The following is a 19,316-nucleotide window of genomic DNA, read 5'->3' as shown; positions in this document are numbered from 1 at the left end:
GAAACAGAGGCAATTTGATTCCAAGTCTAATTAGTCAATATCACTGTCTTTAAGTATTTAAATAAATGTTTAAAAAAAAAAAGTGGGGATCTGATTGACTTCGGCAGTATCCTCTAACTTTAGCTTCATGCGATTCTACATTCACCATTCCCTTCCTTTTTGCTGGAAAGTCAGAATAAAAGGTTCAACTCCCTGAAGCTGGAAGCCCAGGCATTTTAGTTTTCCTTTGACCCAGTACTCTTAACTACTTTTAGCAGGGAAGTATCTGGAAGTTCCTTTTTAGCATCTGGAGGTCATATGGTTCAAGCAGATTCTCTCAACTCCCAGAGCAGAGCTTGCATACTACATACTTTTGGACTGCCAAGAGATAGCTAGTTTGTTCCTGGGGAATTTCCCATCTGTTGCTTTGTAGAAATGCTCGAATTTCCCGTCCCCAGTATATACAAAATCTAGAGCACGTCAGAGCCCTAGAACACGTTTTTTTTGTTTGTTTGTTTGTTTGTTTTGCGGTACACGGGCCTCTCACTGTTGTGGCCTCTCCCGTTGCGGAGTACAGGCTCCGGACGCGCAGGCTCAGTGGCCATGGCTCACGGGCCCAGCCACTCCGCGGCATGTGGGATCTTCCCGGACCGGGGCACGAACCCGTGTCCCCTGCATCGGCAGGCGGACTCTCAACCACTGCACCACCAGGGAAGCCCTAGAACACGTTTTTAATGCTCATATTCCATGTAAACATTCTCTAGGCTAAATCTGCCTAGAGAAACTTAGTCATCCTGGTTATATTTAGGCAAAAGTACAAAATCAAGAAATGACCACCCACAGATGGTCTCATAGTCTGGTTAGTCCCAGGCCCTGAGCCAGATTATAATCTTTGAGATCTCAAGCCTTGAAAATGGTATCCATCCCTCATATGCAATTCAAAACAAAAATAATCTTATTCTATAAAATAAAGGGAGGTGATAGCCAAAAGATGGAAGCAATGCAAGCATCCATCAATGGATAACAGGATAAACAAAATGTGATATAAATACAATGGAATATTATTCAGTGTTAAACAGGAAGGAAATTCTGACACGCAGTACAACTTGGATGAACCTTGAGGACATGATGCTAAGTGAAATAAGCCAGCCACAAGAGAACAAATGTTGTATGACACCATCTATATGAGGTACCTAGAGTAGTCAAATGCATAGAGACAGAAAGTAGAGGGTGGTTGCCAGGGGCTGGGGGAAAGGCAATGTGTTACTGTTTAATAGGTACAGAGTTTCAGTTTTGCAAGATGAAAAGAGTTCTGCAGATGGATGGTGGTGATCGTTGCACAACAATGTGACTGTACTTAATGCCATTGAACTGTACACTTAAAATGGTTAGGACGGTAAATTTTATGTTATATGTATTTTACCACAATTTTCTAAATTGAAAAATTGAAAAAAAATAAATGGATAGTGGTCCCCAAAATTTCTGATTTTTTTCCATGTTGCCTACTGCACTGCCTTTTTGGAAATATCCAGTTCTTTCAAAAATATATATACATGTTCTACGGAGGGGAGAGATATGTGCCTGCTTTGCTGATGCCCAAAGCAGATACTTCTTCTGCCTATTTAATGAGACAGAATTGGCATTACAACACCCCAGGCTGAAGGAAGGAAGAGCATAGGGTCCTGCAGGGTTCCCCACTCAGTCTACCAGTTCTATAGGTCCCAACTCTGATGCTGGGGAGAAGGAAAAAAGCCTAACAGAATGAAAATCCTTTCAGCAAATATTTATTGAGAGCCTTATAATAATAACCGTATCTACTAAACTAAACTTACCAGTGTTAAGAAAAACTAACTAAAACATGTTACTAAAGTAAAAAGATGATTATGTGACCTTTTGATGTCACAATAAAGCACTGATCAGCAAGTCTACTTAAGAGTCATCTGCCTCTGAAGAGCAATTTAACATTATTTACACAACTGATTAGGGCCCAGACATTTCACAATTCTGTTAAGTAATAGGACGGGATGATTTCCTTTTCTGTCTAGTAGAGAAGATAATCCTTAAAGTTATGGTTTTATTACCCTGTAGGACCTTAATCCATTTGAATATAATTTAGCAATATCATTTCAATATTTTTCTTTCTCAGTGACTATAAAACCCCCAGTTTTCGGGAGGGGGAGGTGGCCGTGGTGGGATGAACTGGGAGATTGGGACTGACATGTATACACTAATATGTATAAAATAGATAACTAATAAGAACCTGCTGTATAAAAAAATAAAATTAAAATTTAAAAAAACTCAGTTTTTATATTCTGTTTTGAACTAGCTTTGTCATCCTGCTAGCCCCCTTACTAATGAGTTAAATGAAATTTTGACCCATGCTCACTGTTTGTATGAGAATTATGTGTTTAACATGCTGAGAATTAGCCTTTACACTAAATGTCAGATCCTAGGTTAAGCAATTCACAGACCCATGATACCCCTTTGAGGTAGTTTCTATTTTTATTCCCATTTTCCAGATGATAAAGCAGACGCACAATAAAAGATTAAATACTTTTCTAAGGGCCAATTATGTGCCAGGCATTTTGCTGGTCACAATTTTCTCTCCTTCCCTAGATGTTCTATTTATTTGTTCATTCATCCAATAAATATCTATTGAGCACTTACCATGTGCCAGGTACTCTACTAGCCTTGTGTTACAGAAACGTTAAAACCCATTCCCTGCCCTCTTACAGCTTTTGGTATGAAGGAGAGATGATGCTTAAACAGACAATTATCATGGAAAGAAGTTAGCTGTGATGAGGGGAGAGGGCTACGGTAGAACAGAGGGAATATCCAACACAGATTTGCGTGACATCAGGGAAGGCTTCCTGGAGTAAGAGACACCTACTCTAATAGGTGTTAGGTGCGCCAAAAAGGGGGTGAGAATTATCTGAAGATAAAGTCTCCATTCCTTAGTATAGTATGACAGACTCTTCATCGGACTCCTACTTACCTCTTCACACCACTTTGCCCTCCCCGCTGCCCACCTATTCCGTTTTGGCCACACTTAAGTACTACTAATTTCTAAAGCATGTTATATTCTTTCTCCTCTCATATTATATTCTTTTGCACCTTCTTCTCCCTCTATCTGAAAGAACTCTTCCCCACACCTTCTGCCCTTCCCCCACTGCCATCCTTCATTTGCCCTGCAGGACCACCTTAGGCATCACCTCTTCCACGAAGCCTTCTCTGACTCCCAGGCTAAGTTAGAGGACTCTACTCTCATAAGCTCGATCCCCCTCATGCTCCCCAACCCCAGTCCTCTACGTGCTATAGACTAAGAGAGCAAAAATACTACGTGCCCGGATCTGTACTAAGTGGTTCACTTATATCATTTCATTCTCACCACAACTCTATGAGACAGGTATTATTATTCTTCCTATTTAACTGATGGGCTCAGGGAGGCCAGGTGGCATGCCCTATATCCCACAGCTAGCAAGTGGCCAAGCTGAGATGTGAGCCCAGGCAGCTTCACCCCAGAGCCCATGGCCTCATCCTTGGTGTTACACTCAATACCACCTCTGCTCTGGGTCCTGGGAGGAGGAAGCAGGCTGAGAAGAGAACACAAAGATGCCTTCCAGGGGGTTACAGTCCAGGAGAGAAGACAAGGGGATAGAAGGTGACAATATAGCTACAATGAAGCTACCAGGGGAGGCAATGTTCCATTGGTTTTGTGAGTAGAGTGAGAAGTCAAATATAGCTGGGGTCATCCTGCAAGGCTTTCAAAAGGAAGTGGTATCCCAGCAGGGCTTTGAAGGAATGGAGAGGACATGGAGAAGTCTAGAGAAAAACAGCAGAGAGTAAAATATATATAACAAGGATAATACCTCATGAAGAATTGTCTTCAACAGCGCAAGGTTAGTTTAACACTAGAAACAATGCATTTGCCACATTAACAAATTAAAGATGGAAAATCATATGATCATTTCATTAGATGATGATAAAGGATTTAAAAAACTCGAAACATTTATGTTAAAAACTCAGCAAACTGGGAATAAAAATAATCTTCCTAAAGAAAAAAAGATTCTTCCTTACTCCAATAAACGGTATCTGGTTTTTTTTCAATATAGCAAACATCATAAAAGCTTTCCTTTTTTTTTTTTTTTTATTCGGTACGCGGGCCTCTCACAGTTGTGGCCTCTCCCGCTGCGGAGCACAGGCTCCGGACGCGCAGGCCCAGCGGCCATGGCTCACGGGCCCAGCCGCTCCACGGCATGCGGGATCCTCCCGAACCGGGGCACGAACCCGCGTCCCCTGCATCGGCAGGCAGACTCTCAACCACTGCGCCACCAGGGAAGCCCAAAGCTTTCCTTTTTAAGCCAGGAAAATGAAAAGAATACTCACTTATATTTTCTATCATTTCTATTCAACATTGTACTAGAGATCAGAGCCAGAACAATAAGTTAAGAAAAAGAAACTATAAAAACGAAAGGAAGGAATAAAACTATCACTATCTACTAATGATGTGACTATGCATATAGAAAATCAAAAGAATCTACAAATAATTACTGAAATAAATAAAATAGTTAAGGTTTCTAGATACAAAATCAATGCAATAAAATTATCAGTATCTCTATATACCAGCAATAAACAGAACATGAAATTTCTTGTAATTACCATTGTCAATAACATTTTAAAATATGAAGGACCTAGGGAAAAAAATCTAACAAAGGATGGGCAAGATGTCTAGAGAGAAACTCATGTAACTCTGGGAGACACCAAAGGAGATAGAAATAGAAATAAATGAAGAGATATACTCTATCATGCATTGGACAATTCAATATTGTAAAGATGTCAATTTTCCCCAAAGCCATTAACACATTAAATGCAATACCAACTAAAATCCCAACAACTTGACAAAATGATTCTAAAATTTATGTATAGAAATTCAAGACTCAAAAATAGCCAAGACATGGGAATTCCCTGGTGGCCCAGTGGTTAGGACTCCTGCTTTCACTGCCGAGGGCCCAGATTTGATCCCTGGTCGGGGAACTAGAATTCCGCAGGCTGTGTGGTGTGGCAAAAAACAAAAAACAAGACACTATTGAAGAACAAGGTGGGAAGACCTGATCTGCAAGAAATGAAGATATATTATAAGTCTATACTAATTGAGAGACTGTGACATTAGTGCAGGGAGAGAAGAATAGGCCACTGAAACAAAAGAAACACATTTACTATAAGTCAGAGATGTCACTGCAGATCAGTAAGGAAGGGCAGACTTTCAAGAAGTGGTGCTGGGACAATGGGCTATCCACATAAGGGAAACTAATCTTTTCTTTTTTTTTAAATTTAATTAATTTATTTTTATATAGCAGGTTCTTACTAGTTATCTATTTATACATATTAGTGTATATATGTCAATCCCAATCTCCCAATTCATCCCAACACCACCACCACCCCACTTTCACCCCTTGGTGTCCAAACATTTGTTCTCTACATCTGCATCTCTATTTCTGCCTTGCAAACTGGTTCGTCTGTACCATTCTTCTAGATTCCACATATATGCGTTAATATACGATATTTGTTTTTCTCTTTCTGACTTACTTCACTCTGTATGACAGTCTCTAGGTCCATCCACGTCTCTACAAATGACCCAATTTCGTTCCTTTTTATGGCTGAGTAATAGTCCATTGTATATATGTACCACATCTTCTTTATCCATTCGCCTGTTGATGGACATTTGGGTTGCTTCCATGACCTGGCTATTTTAAATAGTGCTGCAATGAACATTGGGGTACATGTGTCTTTTTTGAATAATGGATTTCTCTGGGTATATGCCCAGGAGTGGGATTACTGGGTCATATGGTAATTCTATTTTTAGTTTTTTGAGGAACCTCCACACTGTTCTCCATAGTGGCTGTATCAATTTACATTCCCACCAAGAGTGCAAGAGGGTTCCCTTTTCTCCACACCCTCTCCAGCATTTGTTGTTTGTAGATTTTCTGATGATAGCCATTCTAACTGGTGTGAGGTGATACCTCATTGTAGTTTTGATTTGCATTTCTCTAATAACTAGTGATATTGAGCAGCTTTTCATGTGCTTCTCGACCATCTGTATGTCTTCTTTGGAGAAATGTCTATTTAGGTCTTCCGCCCATTTTTGGATTGGGTTGTTTGTTTAATATTGAGCTGCATGAGCTGTTTATATATTTTGGAGATTAATCCTTTGTCTATTGATTAGTTCACAAATATTTTCTCCCATTCTGAGGGTTGACTTTTCATCTTGTTTATGGGTTCCTTTGCTCTGCAAAATCTTTTAAGTTTCATTAGGTCCCATTTGTTTACTTTTGGTTTTATTTCGATTACTCTAGGAGGTGGGTCAAAAAAGATCTTGCTGTGATTTATGTCAAAGAGTGTTCTGCCTATGTTTTCCTCTAAGAGTTTAATAGTGTCCGGTCTTACATTTAGGTCTTTAAACCATTTGGAGTTTATTTTTGTTTATGGTGTTAGGGAGTGTTCTAATTTCATTCTTTTACATGTAGCTGTCCAGTTTTCCCAGCACCACTTATTGAAGAGACTTTTCTCCATTGTATATCCTTGCCTCCTTTGTCATAGATTAGTTGACCATAGGTGTATCGGTTTATCTCTGGGCTTTCTATCCTGTTCCATTGATCTATATTTTGGTTTTTGTGCCAGTACCATATTGTCTTGATTACCGTAGCTTTGTAGTATAGTCTGAAGTCAGGGAGTCTGATTCCTCCAGCTGCATTTTTTTCCCTCAAGATTGCTTTGGCTTGGGCTTCCCTGGTGGCGCAATGGTTGAGAATCTGCCTGCCAATGCAGGGGACACAGGTTCGATCCCTGGTCTGGGAAGATCCCACATGCTGCAGAGCAACTAAGCCTGTGCGCCACAACTATGGAGGCTGCGTGCTGCAGCTACTGAAACCCATGTACCTAGAGCCCCTGCTCTGCAACAAGAGAAGCCACCACAATGAGAAGCCCATGCACCACAACGAAGAGTAGCCTCCACTCACCACAACTAGAGAAAGCCCGCACGCAGCAACAAAGACCCAACCCAGCCAAAAATAAATACATTAAAAAAAAAAAAAAAAGGGCTTCCCTGGTGGCGCAGTGGTTGAGAGTCCGCCTGCCGATGCAGGGGACACGGGTTCGTGCCCCGGTCCGGGAAGATCCCACATGCCGCGGAGCGGCTGGGTCCGTGAGCCACGGCCGCTGAGTCTGCGCGTCCGGAGCCTGTGCTCCGCAACGGGAGAGACCACTGCAGTGAGAGGCCCGCGTATCGCAAAAAAGAAACAAACAAAAAAAGATTGCTTTGGCTATTCAGGGTCTTTTGTGTCTCCATACAAATTTTAAGATTTTTTTGTTCTAGCTCTGTAAAAAATGCCATTGGTAATTTGATAGGAATTGCACTGAATCTATAGATTGTTTTGGGGGTATAGTCATTTTCACAATATTGATTCTTCCAATCCAAGAACATGGTATATCTCTCCATTTGTTTGTGTCATCTTTGATTTCTTTCATCAGTGTTTTATAGTTTTCTGAGTATAGGTCTTTTACCTCCTTAGGTAGGTTTATTCCTAGGTATTTTATTCTTTTTGTTGCAGTAGTGAATGGGAGTTTCCTTAATTTCTCTTTCTGATCTTTTGTTGTTAGCGTATAGGAATACAAGAGATTTCTGTGCATTAATTTTGTATCCTGCAACTTTACCAAATTCATTGATTAGCTCTAGTAGTTTTCTGGTGGCATCTTTAGGATTGTCTATGTATTGTATCATGTCATCTGCAAACAGTGACAGTTTTACTTCTTCTTTTACAATTTGTATTCCTTTTATTTCTTTTTCTTCCCTGATTGCCACAGCTAGGACTTCCAAAACTATGTTGAATAATAGTGGTGAGAGTGGACATCTTTGTCTTGTTCCTAATCTTAGAGGAAAGGCTTTCAGTTTTTCACCATTGAGAATGATGTTTGCTGTGGGTTTGCCGTATATGGCCTTTATTATGTTGAGGTAGAAGGAAACTAATCTTGACCTCTATTTCCCACCATACACCTAAAGGTGAAAGACAAAAGTATAAAGCTTTTGAAAATAAATAGGAGAATATCTTCGTGATCCCAGAGTAGGGAAGGATTTCTCAAACAAGGAACAAATAGCATGAACTAACAGAAAAGACGATAAAGTTGACCATCTTAAAATTAGGAATTTCTGTTTATCTAAAGATAAGATAAAGAAAGTGAAAAGATAACATTTGTGTGCTCTGTGTTCAGGAAACCAGAAGGAGCAGGTTTGGCTGAGACTGGAATACTTGGAAAGATAAGGCTGGAAAGATAAACAGGTACCAAGCCAGGAATGCCAGGCTCCCACCACTTGCTAGGCAGGCAGGAGCTGGAATCATCCTACTTTAGGGGCTTCTTTTGGGGTGTGTGAGTGTGTACAGGGGAAAATCTTTTTTTTTTAACATCTTTATTGGGGTATAATTGCTTTACGATGGTGTGTTAGTTTCTGCTTTATAACAAAGTGAATCAGTTATACATACACATATGTTCCCACATCTCTTCCCTCTTGCGTCTCCCTCCCTCCCACCCTCCCTATCCCACCCCTCCAGGCGGTCACAAAGCACTGAGCCGATATCCCTGTGCCATGCGGCTGCTTCCCACTAGCTATCTACCCCACGCTGGTCAGTGTATATATGTCCATGACTCTCTCTCGCCCTGTCACAGCTCACCCTTCCCCTTCCTACAGGGGGAAATCTTGAGGAAGATTCATATCTATTCCTTTGCCTCTCCTTCAGGAAATCCTACTTAATGTCTGCCCTCCATTCCTCCTGTGGCACAGTCAGTTCTGTTTGCTGCCCCCAAAGCCAAGTTTCTTTCTTCTCTCTCCCACCTATTGAATACGTACTGTGTTCTGGCACTTTGTACGAGTCATCTCATTTACTCTTCCAGGATGGCCTGATAGTTAAGAAAACATATTTGGGATACAAGTCACTTGGATTTGAGATCTGTCTTTACTAGTTGGGTGTCTTCCAGCAGGTCAAGTAACTGTTCTATGCCTCTGTGTCCTCAACTGTAAAACGGGAGTAATGGCTATGTCTTCCTACTTTTCATAGGGCACTAGTGAGAATAAAACACAAGTACTCTGCTGACTTAATACCATGCTTAGCACATTGTAAGCTCTCAATACATGTTATTGTTATTACTTCACATCCTAAGGGGTAGGTGATCTCTGAAGGGACCACACTCCGCTGTTATCTGTTGTTATCCGAGTTGGGCCTGGTTGCTTCAACTGCCTCTCTTCAGTAGCTAACAGGGAGGGAGAGGGCTGGTCCTGTGAAGTCCCGCCGGGCACTCTGCCAGTCCCCAGCTCAGCCTAGCTCCTACGGACCTGGCAGGGCCTCTCCTCACCTACTGGGGCTGCACCAGCACTGGCCCCTGCTCAGCTTCCTGTCTCCCTTATCTACCCCCCACACGTGCGCTCTGCAGTGGGAAATGCTACCACTTGCTTCCTTTACTCAACAGGACCTCATTCTTTAGTCCGCAGTCAAATCCCAGCAGCTGGCCCTGTGCCCACTCTGCTCAGTGGTTTTCTGCCCCTCAGCCACCCAGGCCAGATGCAGCAGAGGCTCTGCCTCCAACCCTCACCCCTGGCTTTAGAAAGGGAATGGGGACACCCCTTAAGCTGCCCCCACTTACCAGCTTCCCCAGCCCCAGTACTCTCTTTGTTCTCCCTGTACCCAACCCCATACACCCATCCTCTTTGAGTTCCAATCTCTGCTCTGAACTTCTCAACTCTGTGACCCTGGGCAAGTTAATTACACCTTCTGTCCTTTAATTATCCAATCAGTCACATGGAGACAAGGAGCCTGGTGCTATCTGCCCCAGAGGAAGCGATAAAGGTGTAGCACTTAGTATAAATTTTTGGCACATTTTATATTATACATAACATAAATATTCAAGCATGTTGGAAGTATGTGTTCAAAAATATACTGATGGAGAGTTAGCTCCTCAAATTTTTGAGATACTATGTGGTGGTTAAATTCACAAACTTTGGCATCAGAGAGATGTGGGTTCAGATTTTAGCTTTTGCTCTATGACCTTAGGTAAGTCACTTACCCTCTCAAAGCCTCAGTTTCATTAGTAAAATGATGTTAATGAAACCCACCTGGTAGGGCTGGCATATGAATGTGAGATTATTTGTGTAAAGAGCTTAACACTGTTCCTAGCCACGATAAATGTTACCTATAATAATTGTTGTCTCTGCTATTTAATTTTCAGGACACTGGTGTGTGAGGAGGGTGCTTGGGAAACAGCTGTAGCTGCTGCCACTTCTGTCCATGACAGATCTTAGCTTGGTGGGAAAGATCTCTCTGTAATTAGCTCTGTGCATATTGGTGTGGATCCACTTTAACCCCAGTGACCCAGGCCCTATCTGCTTAGATCAAAGACTCACAGCTCTCAATTGGTTCAATCATATGCTTTATTACCCTCCATCCCAAAGTACCCTTCTAAGCCCCCAAGGGAGAAAAAAGGCAAAGCAAAAATGCACAAACTCACCAGGAATCAGATAAAGCAAACTAAAACCAAAACAAAGTGCCATTTTACATCCAACCATCTGACGTCAATGGCTAGCAAGGAAGTAGAGCTAGGGAACTCTCACGCACTGCTGGGGTGTAAATTGGCCCAACCTTTTTGTAAATCAGTGTGGCAATATCTAGTAAAATTGAAGGTATGCATATACCCTATGACTCAGCAATGCTACTCCCAGGTTTGCACCTACAAAAACTCTCCCACCCATGCACAAGAAAATGTTTATAAGAACATTCATACCAGCACTGTTTATAACAGCAAAAACCTGGAGAAAAGACTGTAATGTCTAACAACAGGAGAATGGATAAATAAATTGTGATATAGTCATAAGATGGCATATTACAGAGCAGTGGAAATTAATGGACCTACACAGGGCAACGTGAATGAATCATTAATATGTCAGGTAAAAAAAGCACTTCAATACTATTTCTATAAAGCTCAACTTATGCAAAATACCACTATATATTACTTAAGGATATATGCATATATTGTGCAAGTATACAGAAATGTAAGGATATAAAAAACAGCAAATTCTGATTAGTGGTTACTTTGGTGGTGGGGCACGGGGGAGAGAGATGCAGTTGGGGAGGAGTACAGAGGGGGCTGCAATTATATTGGTAATATTTTATTTCTTATGCCGAGTAGTGGGGCCTTGTATGTTTGTAATAAAATTCAAGCATGAATTAATTCTTCAAATATGAATTATTTCATAATATTTTTTTACAAAAGGCAAGACAATATAATTGGCAGTGATTTAAGTCCTTTTGCTTTCCTGAGTCCCAGTCCAGGAAAACAAGGCCCCCATTCTCCTTCTAACTAGACCACTTTGACGAACTGGAAAAAACTTTGTTATTTCTATGCTGGTTTATAACAACTGAGAGGTAAGTATGGACACTCTTGCATATTTTCAGCTCAGAGACTGGGAGTCTGGTATGTGCCTAGGGTTTGCCCCAATTCTACTACGACATCTACTCTCCCTCCAAGAAACAGTGTATAAAATAAAAAGTTAAAGTCCCCCCTCAGCCCTTTATCTAATCCCATTCCCCAGAGGTAATCTCTACTGACAGTACCCTTCCAGGCATTTTCCCTATGCATATATAAATACATAGATACACAAATAAAGTTTTTTTTTAAATATAAGAATGGAATTAAATATGGATTACTTGGACAGAAGTAAAAATTTTAAACTAAAAATAGATGGAATTTTACTATATGTATCGTTTACTATATAAATCGTTCTGCAGTTCCTTTTTTCATTTATCAGTGTCTCATGTCAACACATCAGTTCATAATGTGTCTTCTACCACAATCTGTTACTTAAACTTCTAGTTTTAATCCAACAAGAGATATATGATCACATTCTAGATGCAAAATTTTCAAACAATACAGATAGAGTGATAAAATCCTTCACAAAATAGAGAAAGCCTTTCACAAGATTGTCACCCCTAACGCATACACCAAACACACACACACACACACACACACACACACACACTTACTCTCAGGCCCCTCCCTGGAGATGAACTACTGCTATATTTGGTGTACATCTTTCCAGATTCCTTTACTCGCATAAAGAAATAGGTTGTTTAGTTGTTGTGTGCGTGGCTGACACATAAACGGTTCTAAACTGTACATAATATTCTGTAACTTACTCTTGGTGATTTAGGCATATAATCACTATCTCACTGAGTCATCCATTAGCTGACATTTATTATTTATTATGCTATTATTTATGATGTGCACTGTTCCAGGCACAGTAGCAAATAAGATGGACAGCCTCTATCCTCATGGAGCTTAAATCCTGATGGGACATTCAGACAATAAACATGTAAATGAATAAGTAAAATCATTTCAGGTAGTGCTAAGCAATATGATGAAAACAGAGTGGGCATTGGGCAGAAAGGGTTTTTTTTTAACAACTGCATAGTATCCCACAGTATAGATTAACATAGTTTGGGAGAGTGACTTTCAAATTTTTCTACTTGCTTCCTAGAGTAAGAAATAAACTTCACACTGCTACCCAATATCCACCATAGAAATATACACACACAGAGCCAACACACACACATATACAACTGAACAAATATTTCATGAAATAATGTTTACCCTTATTAAGGGTGATGCACTGAAAACTTTTATACTGTTCTATGTCATTCTTTTATTTTTTTTTTAATTCCTTACATCTCTCTGGGCCTCAGTTTCCCCACCAGGAACATGCTGATCTCAACATCCTAGAATCTGCTCTAAGTTGATGCCCCGCCCCCTGACTCAGCGAAGGCAGGACTTCTCTCTGGCCCTTCTCCCCCTTTTCCGCTCCCTGTTCCTCAGAAGTTGCCCAGGGAAAAGGGAAAAGGCAGGTCCCTGCAGGCAGGAGAGTGTGATTCAGGGTGGGGCAGAGGGAGGGAAAGAGAGAGGCCCGCCTCCTAGTAGGAAATGTGACTGGGTAAGAATAACAGTTTATAAGCCTGCCGACCTCTTTCTCTTCCCATGCCCTGGCCACCTTCCAGCCTCCTCCGTCCAGTCTCCTCCCCTCCCAGACAGTCCTCACTTCTTTTTCCCCTAGGCTGCAGTCAGCCGGAGCCCCCAGCCTGCCAGAGCCAAGAGCCCAGGTGGGGTCGAGAACCTCAGCTACAGGATGTTGACAACACTGCTGCCCCTGCTGCCACTACTGCTCCTGCCCTGCTGGGCCCTCTGTAGCCAGGAAGCCTCAGATGGTGAGTCGAGGGCACATCTCGTGCCCCGGGATGGTTCTGGAGACTCTCAGCCTGTCTGGGTACACAGGCAAGACCAGAGGGGAGCTTATCCCACAGTGTCTGTGTCTGCAGCCGGCTGGATCTCTCCAGCGGGCAGGCAGGTCCTGGGGACTGGTTCGTGTCCCAAAGCCAAGGTGAGGAAGCATAGTTCAGCCCCTGGGAAGGGGGAGATGCAGGAGGCTGGGGGGAAACAAGACTGGAAAAATGGGAAAGGGGCTTGTAGAAAGGGTGAGAGAATTAGCCATGGGGAGAGAGGAAAGATGGGGCGAAGTCTGGAGAGGGAGGTCTGAGGGTGATGGTGGATGGAGGTGAGTTTAGGGAACATGGGAAGAGACTTAGGGATGAGACAAGAGATGGAAGGAATGAGAGACACTGGGAGAACTGACGGGAGACTTGGGGAAAGACTGGGGCTGAGACCTGTGAGGCAGAAGAGGAGACTAGATAAGGTGGAGGAAGACTGGGGGCAGGCTGGTGAGGGGAAATCCGGGGGAGAGACAAGCTGCGGTTGATGGGAGAACTTGTGAAGGATCAGGCTGCCACAGTGGCTCCATTTAAGCAGGGAAGGGGAGTTACTGCCTTGCACTGTAATTGCACAGGGGCCTCGTCTCCCCTCTCCCACAGCCTCTGTAGCTTCAGTCTCCCCCTCAGAGAGAGAGCAAATAATAACCAGTATTCAATCAGTGCTCACTATGCTTAATACGTGTATTGACTCATTTCACTCCCACAAAATCTTTACAAGGTGGGTGATATTATTATCTCCATTTTACAAAGGATGAGACTGGTCAAAGCAGTTAAGAACCTTGTCTGGGGGTGACCCACACAGAAATACTCATTCACATCTGCAGACACAGAGCACGACTTCTCAGATGCAAACGTGGACAAGACACATGTCCCCAAGGAGATTTACATCGCCAGACTCATTTCCCCCTCAGACATTCTCTGGGCACCAACTCCATGCCAGGCCCTTAGTGGGTGTAGGAGGCAGAGATAACCAGACATGATTCCATAGCCTAGAGGAATGGAAGCCTGTGTGTTTGGAGACAGTTATGCAGAATCTGAGATCGCTGAAACTGACCCACTGTGTCTGAGAGGGTAAAGAGAAGCATTAGGAAAACTTCTTCAAGGAGAGGGCAACAGCTGGGTCTTAAAGCATGAACAGAAGTTTGCCAGGAGACACAGCAACCCTGGCATGCTATTCACATGTCACCTGAAAGGCAGCATGACGGACTCCAAGTACTTTGAGGTACTATCTAAGCACAGGGAAGAGGCCAAAAAAGGCAGGTGGGGCCCAGTCTCCGGCAGCCTTGAATGTCAGGCTAAAGACTGTGGACTTGATTCTACGGACAGATATCCTATTTGGAGACAGTATAGTTGAGTGGCTAAGAGTGCTGGGCTCAGACTGCCTGCATGCTAACCTTGACTCTGCTATGCCACTTTCACCTGTTTTCCACATGGACTGGGGTTAGTAATAGTAGCGACTACATCAAGTTAATGGAAGGAAAGCACAAATACGATAATGATGCATGTAAAGTACAGTGCCCAGGTCATAATAAGCACTTAATGGCTATTACTATTGTTGTTGTTGATAGGGGACTGTGTCCCTGGAGGATTTTTAAGCAGAAGGACATAATCTTATTTCTGGGCCAGGTGGAGGGCAGATTAGAAGGGGTGACACTGAAAGATGAGTGGAGGGGGGGATGAGGAAGGAAGTTACTACTCCAGGACAGATGAGAACCACTGAGGCCTGAAGTGGGGCAGTGGCAGAGGAGACAGAGAACAGGAGATGGAATTGGGACTTCACTGTAGGTCAGGATTTGTTAACCAACCGGAAATGGGGGGCTGGGGAGGAAGGGGTGAGAGAGAGAAAGCAGACCAGAGTGGCTCTTCCACTGACCGTCTGGATTATCCTGGGGCAAGTGGCTCCTGCACTTCTAGCCTCAGTTTCCTCATCTGTAAAAACAAAGATAATAACCCCTGTCCTGCCTTCCTGGCAGGGTTCCTGAGAGCGTCAAATGGAAGGAAGGGTGGGAGGGCACTTTATGGTTTAGGAAGGGCCAAGAAGGCCGACCTCTGGGTGAGGAGTTATTATCTCGGGTTACACGCCGACCCCTCCCACGCCGGCCTGGGCCCGACGCGCTGACTCCTGCCCCCAGGCCCGCGGTACCTCCACATGATCCAGGTCTCCTACTTCCGCAACCCCTCTCAAGTGTGGCACCGGGGCAACGCGACGCTCGGGGGGGTCCTGACGCACGTTCTGGAAGGCCCGGGCAACAACGTCTCGATCCAACAGCTGCAGCCCTTGCAGGAGCCCGAGAGCTGGGCTCTCACAAAGAACGGTGTGAATCGCTACCTGCAGGAGTTCCTGGGCCTGGTGCAGGTGGTGCACCACGAGCGGGGCGTGGCCTGTGAGTGACGCACGCAGGGGCGGGGGCTGGCGAGGGTGGGCCCTTGAGGTGGGAGGCGCGGCCTATGGGCGGGACCTAACTGGGGGGAGGGTCTGTGGAAGAACCGGGCGGGGTCAAGTTCTGGGATGGGTGTCCTTGCCGGGCGTGGTCTTTTTGCCTTTGCTGATTGCTGGGTGGGAGATGGAGGCTGGAGAAGAGTGGGTGTCCTAGCTGACGTACTGTACTGTCCGTCAGGCCCTCTTCCTGCTGGCATGACCTCGGGGTAGCCCCTGTTAAGAGGCCCTGTCCCTGATCCACCATGCACCCTGAAAGCTCACTTCCCCCTGGCGGACATGCCCCGACACCTGACACCCTTCCACATAGCCCTCTGACCCTGAATCCCCCATCTACAGTTCCTCTGACCATTCGCTGCTTCCTGGGATGTGAGCTGCCTCCTGAGGGCTTGAAAGCCCGTGTCTTCTTCGAAGTGGCTGTGAATGGGAGCTCCTTTATGAGTTTTCAACCGAAGACAGCCTCATGGACGGCAGGGCCTCAGGCATCTTCCAGTGTGGTCACCTACGCCCTGGAGCAGCTCAACAAGTACAATCGTACTCGGTACGAACTGAGGGAATTTCTGCAGGACACCTGTGTGCAGTACGTGCAGAAACACATCACCGGGAACAGCTCGAAAGGTATGGTGGGATCGGGGAGGGTCCTGTGTGTTGGGTGGGTTCCAGGCAAATGCGTGGACCTGAAGGATGGATACCTTGAGCAACAGAAGGCCCAAGGCTGGCGGTTTGGGACAGAGTACACACACCTTCCGTAAATTGGTGAACTAGCCCTCCCCGCCCCGCTTCCTTTGGGGAAGGAATCCCTTGGGGTTTGGTTCAAACCATGGACTCCTTGGGGGTATGTTCTTCAAGCTAACTCTCCGCGTGTTCTGCAGGAAGCCAAGTAGGCCGCTCCTACACTTCGCTGGTCCTGGGCATCCTGGTGGGCTGTTTCATCATCACTGGAGTGGCTGTAGGCATCTTCTTGTGCACAGGTGGACGGCAGCGGTGTTAATTACTCTCCAGCCCTCTCTGAAAAAGAGCTAGACTGATGGGGCCTGGCAAAGGAAGATCTCAGCTCACTGCAAAACTGTACAGATTCCCCATCTGGGACATTATACTCCAGAAGATTTAGAATGGCAGCTCATTTCTTCTCCGAGACCCGCCCACCAAGAGTTTGAGGAAGGGGAGGGGAGGAGCCTAGGTAGACAGGGTAGTTGGTTTGCTAAGAACCTAAGAACTGGCACCTTTGCTGAACTGGTCTGCGAAGTGAATGCTTATCTATGTTTGTGGAAAACAGATGATGGAGTTGGGGCAACGGAGGTGGTCTGTGGCCCACCCATCTTCCAAAGACAGAATCACCTGAGGCGTTCAAAACACATAACCAAATAAAACAAATCATCCACAACCCAAACAACCAACATTCAGTGCTTCCGGGTATGTTAGACTTGGGAAGGGACACTGGTATTATACAATAGAGGTAGAAATAACCAGAGAAATGATGGAAGTGTGCAATCGAAGTAATATGGGAGCAAGGAATTATTAATCAATTAATAACATTAATAAAATTCCTTACTTGTGTATACAGCATTATTATTTCCTCTACTTTGCAAAACTTTGGGGAAAGTAGCCTATACCCTTTGCTTCTACTTCCTCACCACCCATTCTCTCTTCAACCCACTGCAATCTGACTTCTCTGTAAACTGGTCTAAGATAATCAATGACCTCTAATTGTGAAACCTTCATTTTCCATGATATCTGCAACATTTCACTTTGTGGACTAGGGCTCTCTTTTTACCCCAACTTCTGAGATAGCATGCATCTCATCTTTAAAAAGTGTTTTGGCTGCTCAATCAATCCCTTTGCCTATGTCATCTTCCTCAATTCACCTTTGAAATGTTGACTTCCTTAGAATTCCTTTTTTTGGCTCCTTTTGTTCCCCTTTAAACTGTACCCTTTCTGGTGACCTACTAACTTCCATGACTTCAAATACTGTCTCTATGTGGTGGTTTCCATGGGGAAACAATGTCATGGTGTCTTTGAGAGCATGTGTTTTGTCATAAGACAGGCTCGAGTTTTACCTCTATGAGCCAGGCATTTAACTTCTTCAAGTCTTAGTTTCTTCATAAACAAAAGGTATAATAAAATATACTAAAAGGGTATAATAAAAACAATACCTATCTCATAGAGGCATTATGAGTATTAAATGAGATAATATAAGGTAGTATATATATATATATATATATATATATATATACTCAATAAATATAGCCTTTGCTGCTGACCTCCAGACCCCCCCATTTGCCTTGCTTCTTGAAAATCATCTGTACCTTAATATTTTGCAGACATTTCAGAGTCAACATGTTCAAAATGAAATGCCATATCTGTCTCCCCAAACCTGGTCTCCCTATTCTGTTTACTCTCAGTTAAACAGAATTACCATCAAATCATATCAATATAGAGACCTCACTGTTAACCTTTATTTACTCCCTTTTTATCCCAACCTATAAAATACAATATCTGTAGAATCGTCTCCCTCCTTTCCACTCTATTGCTTTTGTTCAAGATGTCATAATTCATCTCTTTCTCTCTGGTAGGCACAGAGGTGTACCACCCAGTTCTGCCTTCAAAAGGAAAGACGTGCTATTCAGCTACAGGAAGTATAGTCAGCAGATAGCCTCTAGCTGCTTCAGTTCCTTCAGGGTCTGCCTCACCCACAGAGAACAGTCCTGCACAAGGTCATGCTCATCCTGGGGCTGTCTTCATCCAGTGCCTGAACGAAGCAGGGGGTATACAGGTTCAGCCATTCTGACCCACTGTATTTCTGATGAGCTGTGTTCATTCCAGAGCTCCTCACCAGGTTGGCTGGGTCTTTGTTGGATCTACACTACAGTCTGATTTCTTCCTCTATTCCATCCTGCTTCCTCCCCCTAGTTAATAATATCTTGCACCTCAAACCCTGTCTTGGCATCTGCTTCCAGAAGGCCCAACCTGTGATTGACAATCTCTCTCTCTGTCTGTCTCCAAATTGAGAAAGTCTATCAGTCTTTTGACTGGACCATGGCAATAGCTCTTCCTCATTTTTCTCCTGGTCTCTAATTTCTCTAATCCTCTACATGGCAATAAAAATATAGAGTTCTGATCATGTCATTGTTCTGTTTTTCAAATTTCCCGTATTTATTGAGCTAAATTCAGAATCTGCAAAATGACTGTCAAGGCCTTGTAAAATCTGGCCCCATCTTACTTTTCAATTTTTTTTCCCTACCACTTCTCTTCACCCAACTGTGCTTTAGATTTACCAATTTTAAAAGCATATTTTATTTTTTTTAATTTTATTTATTTTTTTTTTATGGTACGTGGGCCTCTCATTGTTGTGGCCTCTCCCGCTGCGGAGCAGGCATGGCTCACGGGCCCAGCCGCTCTGCAGCATGTGGGATCCTCCCAGACCGGGGCACGAACCCATGTCCCCTGCATCGGCAGGTGGACTCTCAAGCACTGCGCCACCAGGGAAGCCCAAGATAAACAAATCTGACAAAACTTTAGCTAGACTTATCAAGAAAAAAAGA

At 43.7% G+C, this 19,316-nt stretch overlaps 1 protein-coding gene across 2 annotated transcripts; it reads left to right on the top strand.

Moving 5' to 3' along the window:
- Window positions 1-12,915: 12,915 nt before the first annotated feature.
- On the top strand, window positions 12,916-18,890 carry PROCR (protein C receptor). Of its 2 annotated transcripts, XM_060124124.1 has the most exons (5): window positions 12,916-13,006; window positions 13,127-13,277; window positions 15,470-15,721; window positions 16,114-16,392; window positions 16,647-17,340. In XM_060124124.1, the coding sequence occupies exons 2-5, from the start codon at window positions 13,199-13,201 to the stop codon at window positions 16,763-16,765; spliced, it is 729 nt and encodes a 242-aa protein (XP_059980107.1). In that variant the 5' UTR covers window positions 12,916-13,006; window positions 13,127-13,198; the 3' UTR covers window positions 16,766-17,340. The 2 variants fall into 2 exon arrangements, with proteins under 2 accessions (XP_059980107.1, XP_059980108.1); XM_060124125.1 differs by lacking the exons at window positions 12,916-13,006; window positions 16,647-17,340 and adding an exon at window positions 18,348-18,890 and having other exon boundaries at window positions 13,031-13,277.
- Window positions 18,891-19,316: the final 426 nt, after the last annotated feature.

The sequence above is a fragment of the Lagenorhynchus albirostris genome, chromosome 15 (genome assembly GCF_949774975.1).
Source record: "Lagenorhynchus albirostris chromosome 15, mLagAlb1.1, whole genome shotgun sequence".
NCBI classification, from domain to species: domain Eukaryota; kingdom Metazoa; phylum Chordata; class Mammalia; order Artiodactyla; family Delphinidae; genus Lagenorhynchus; species Lagenorhynchus albirostris.
Note: the sequence above shows the minus strand (reverse complement) of the source record. Positions and strands in the feature narration are given on the sequence as shown.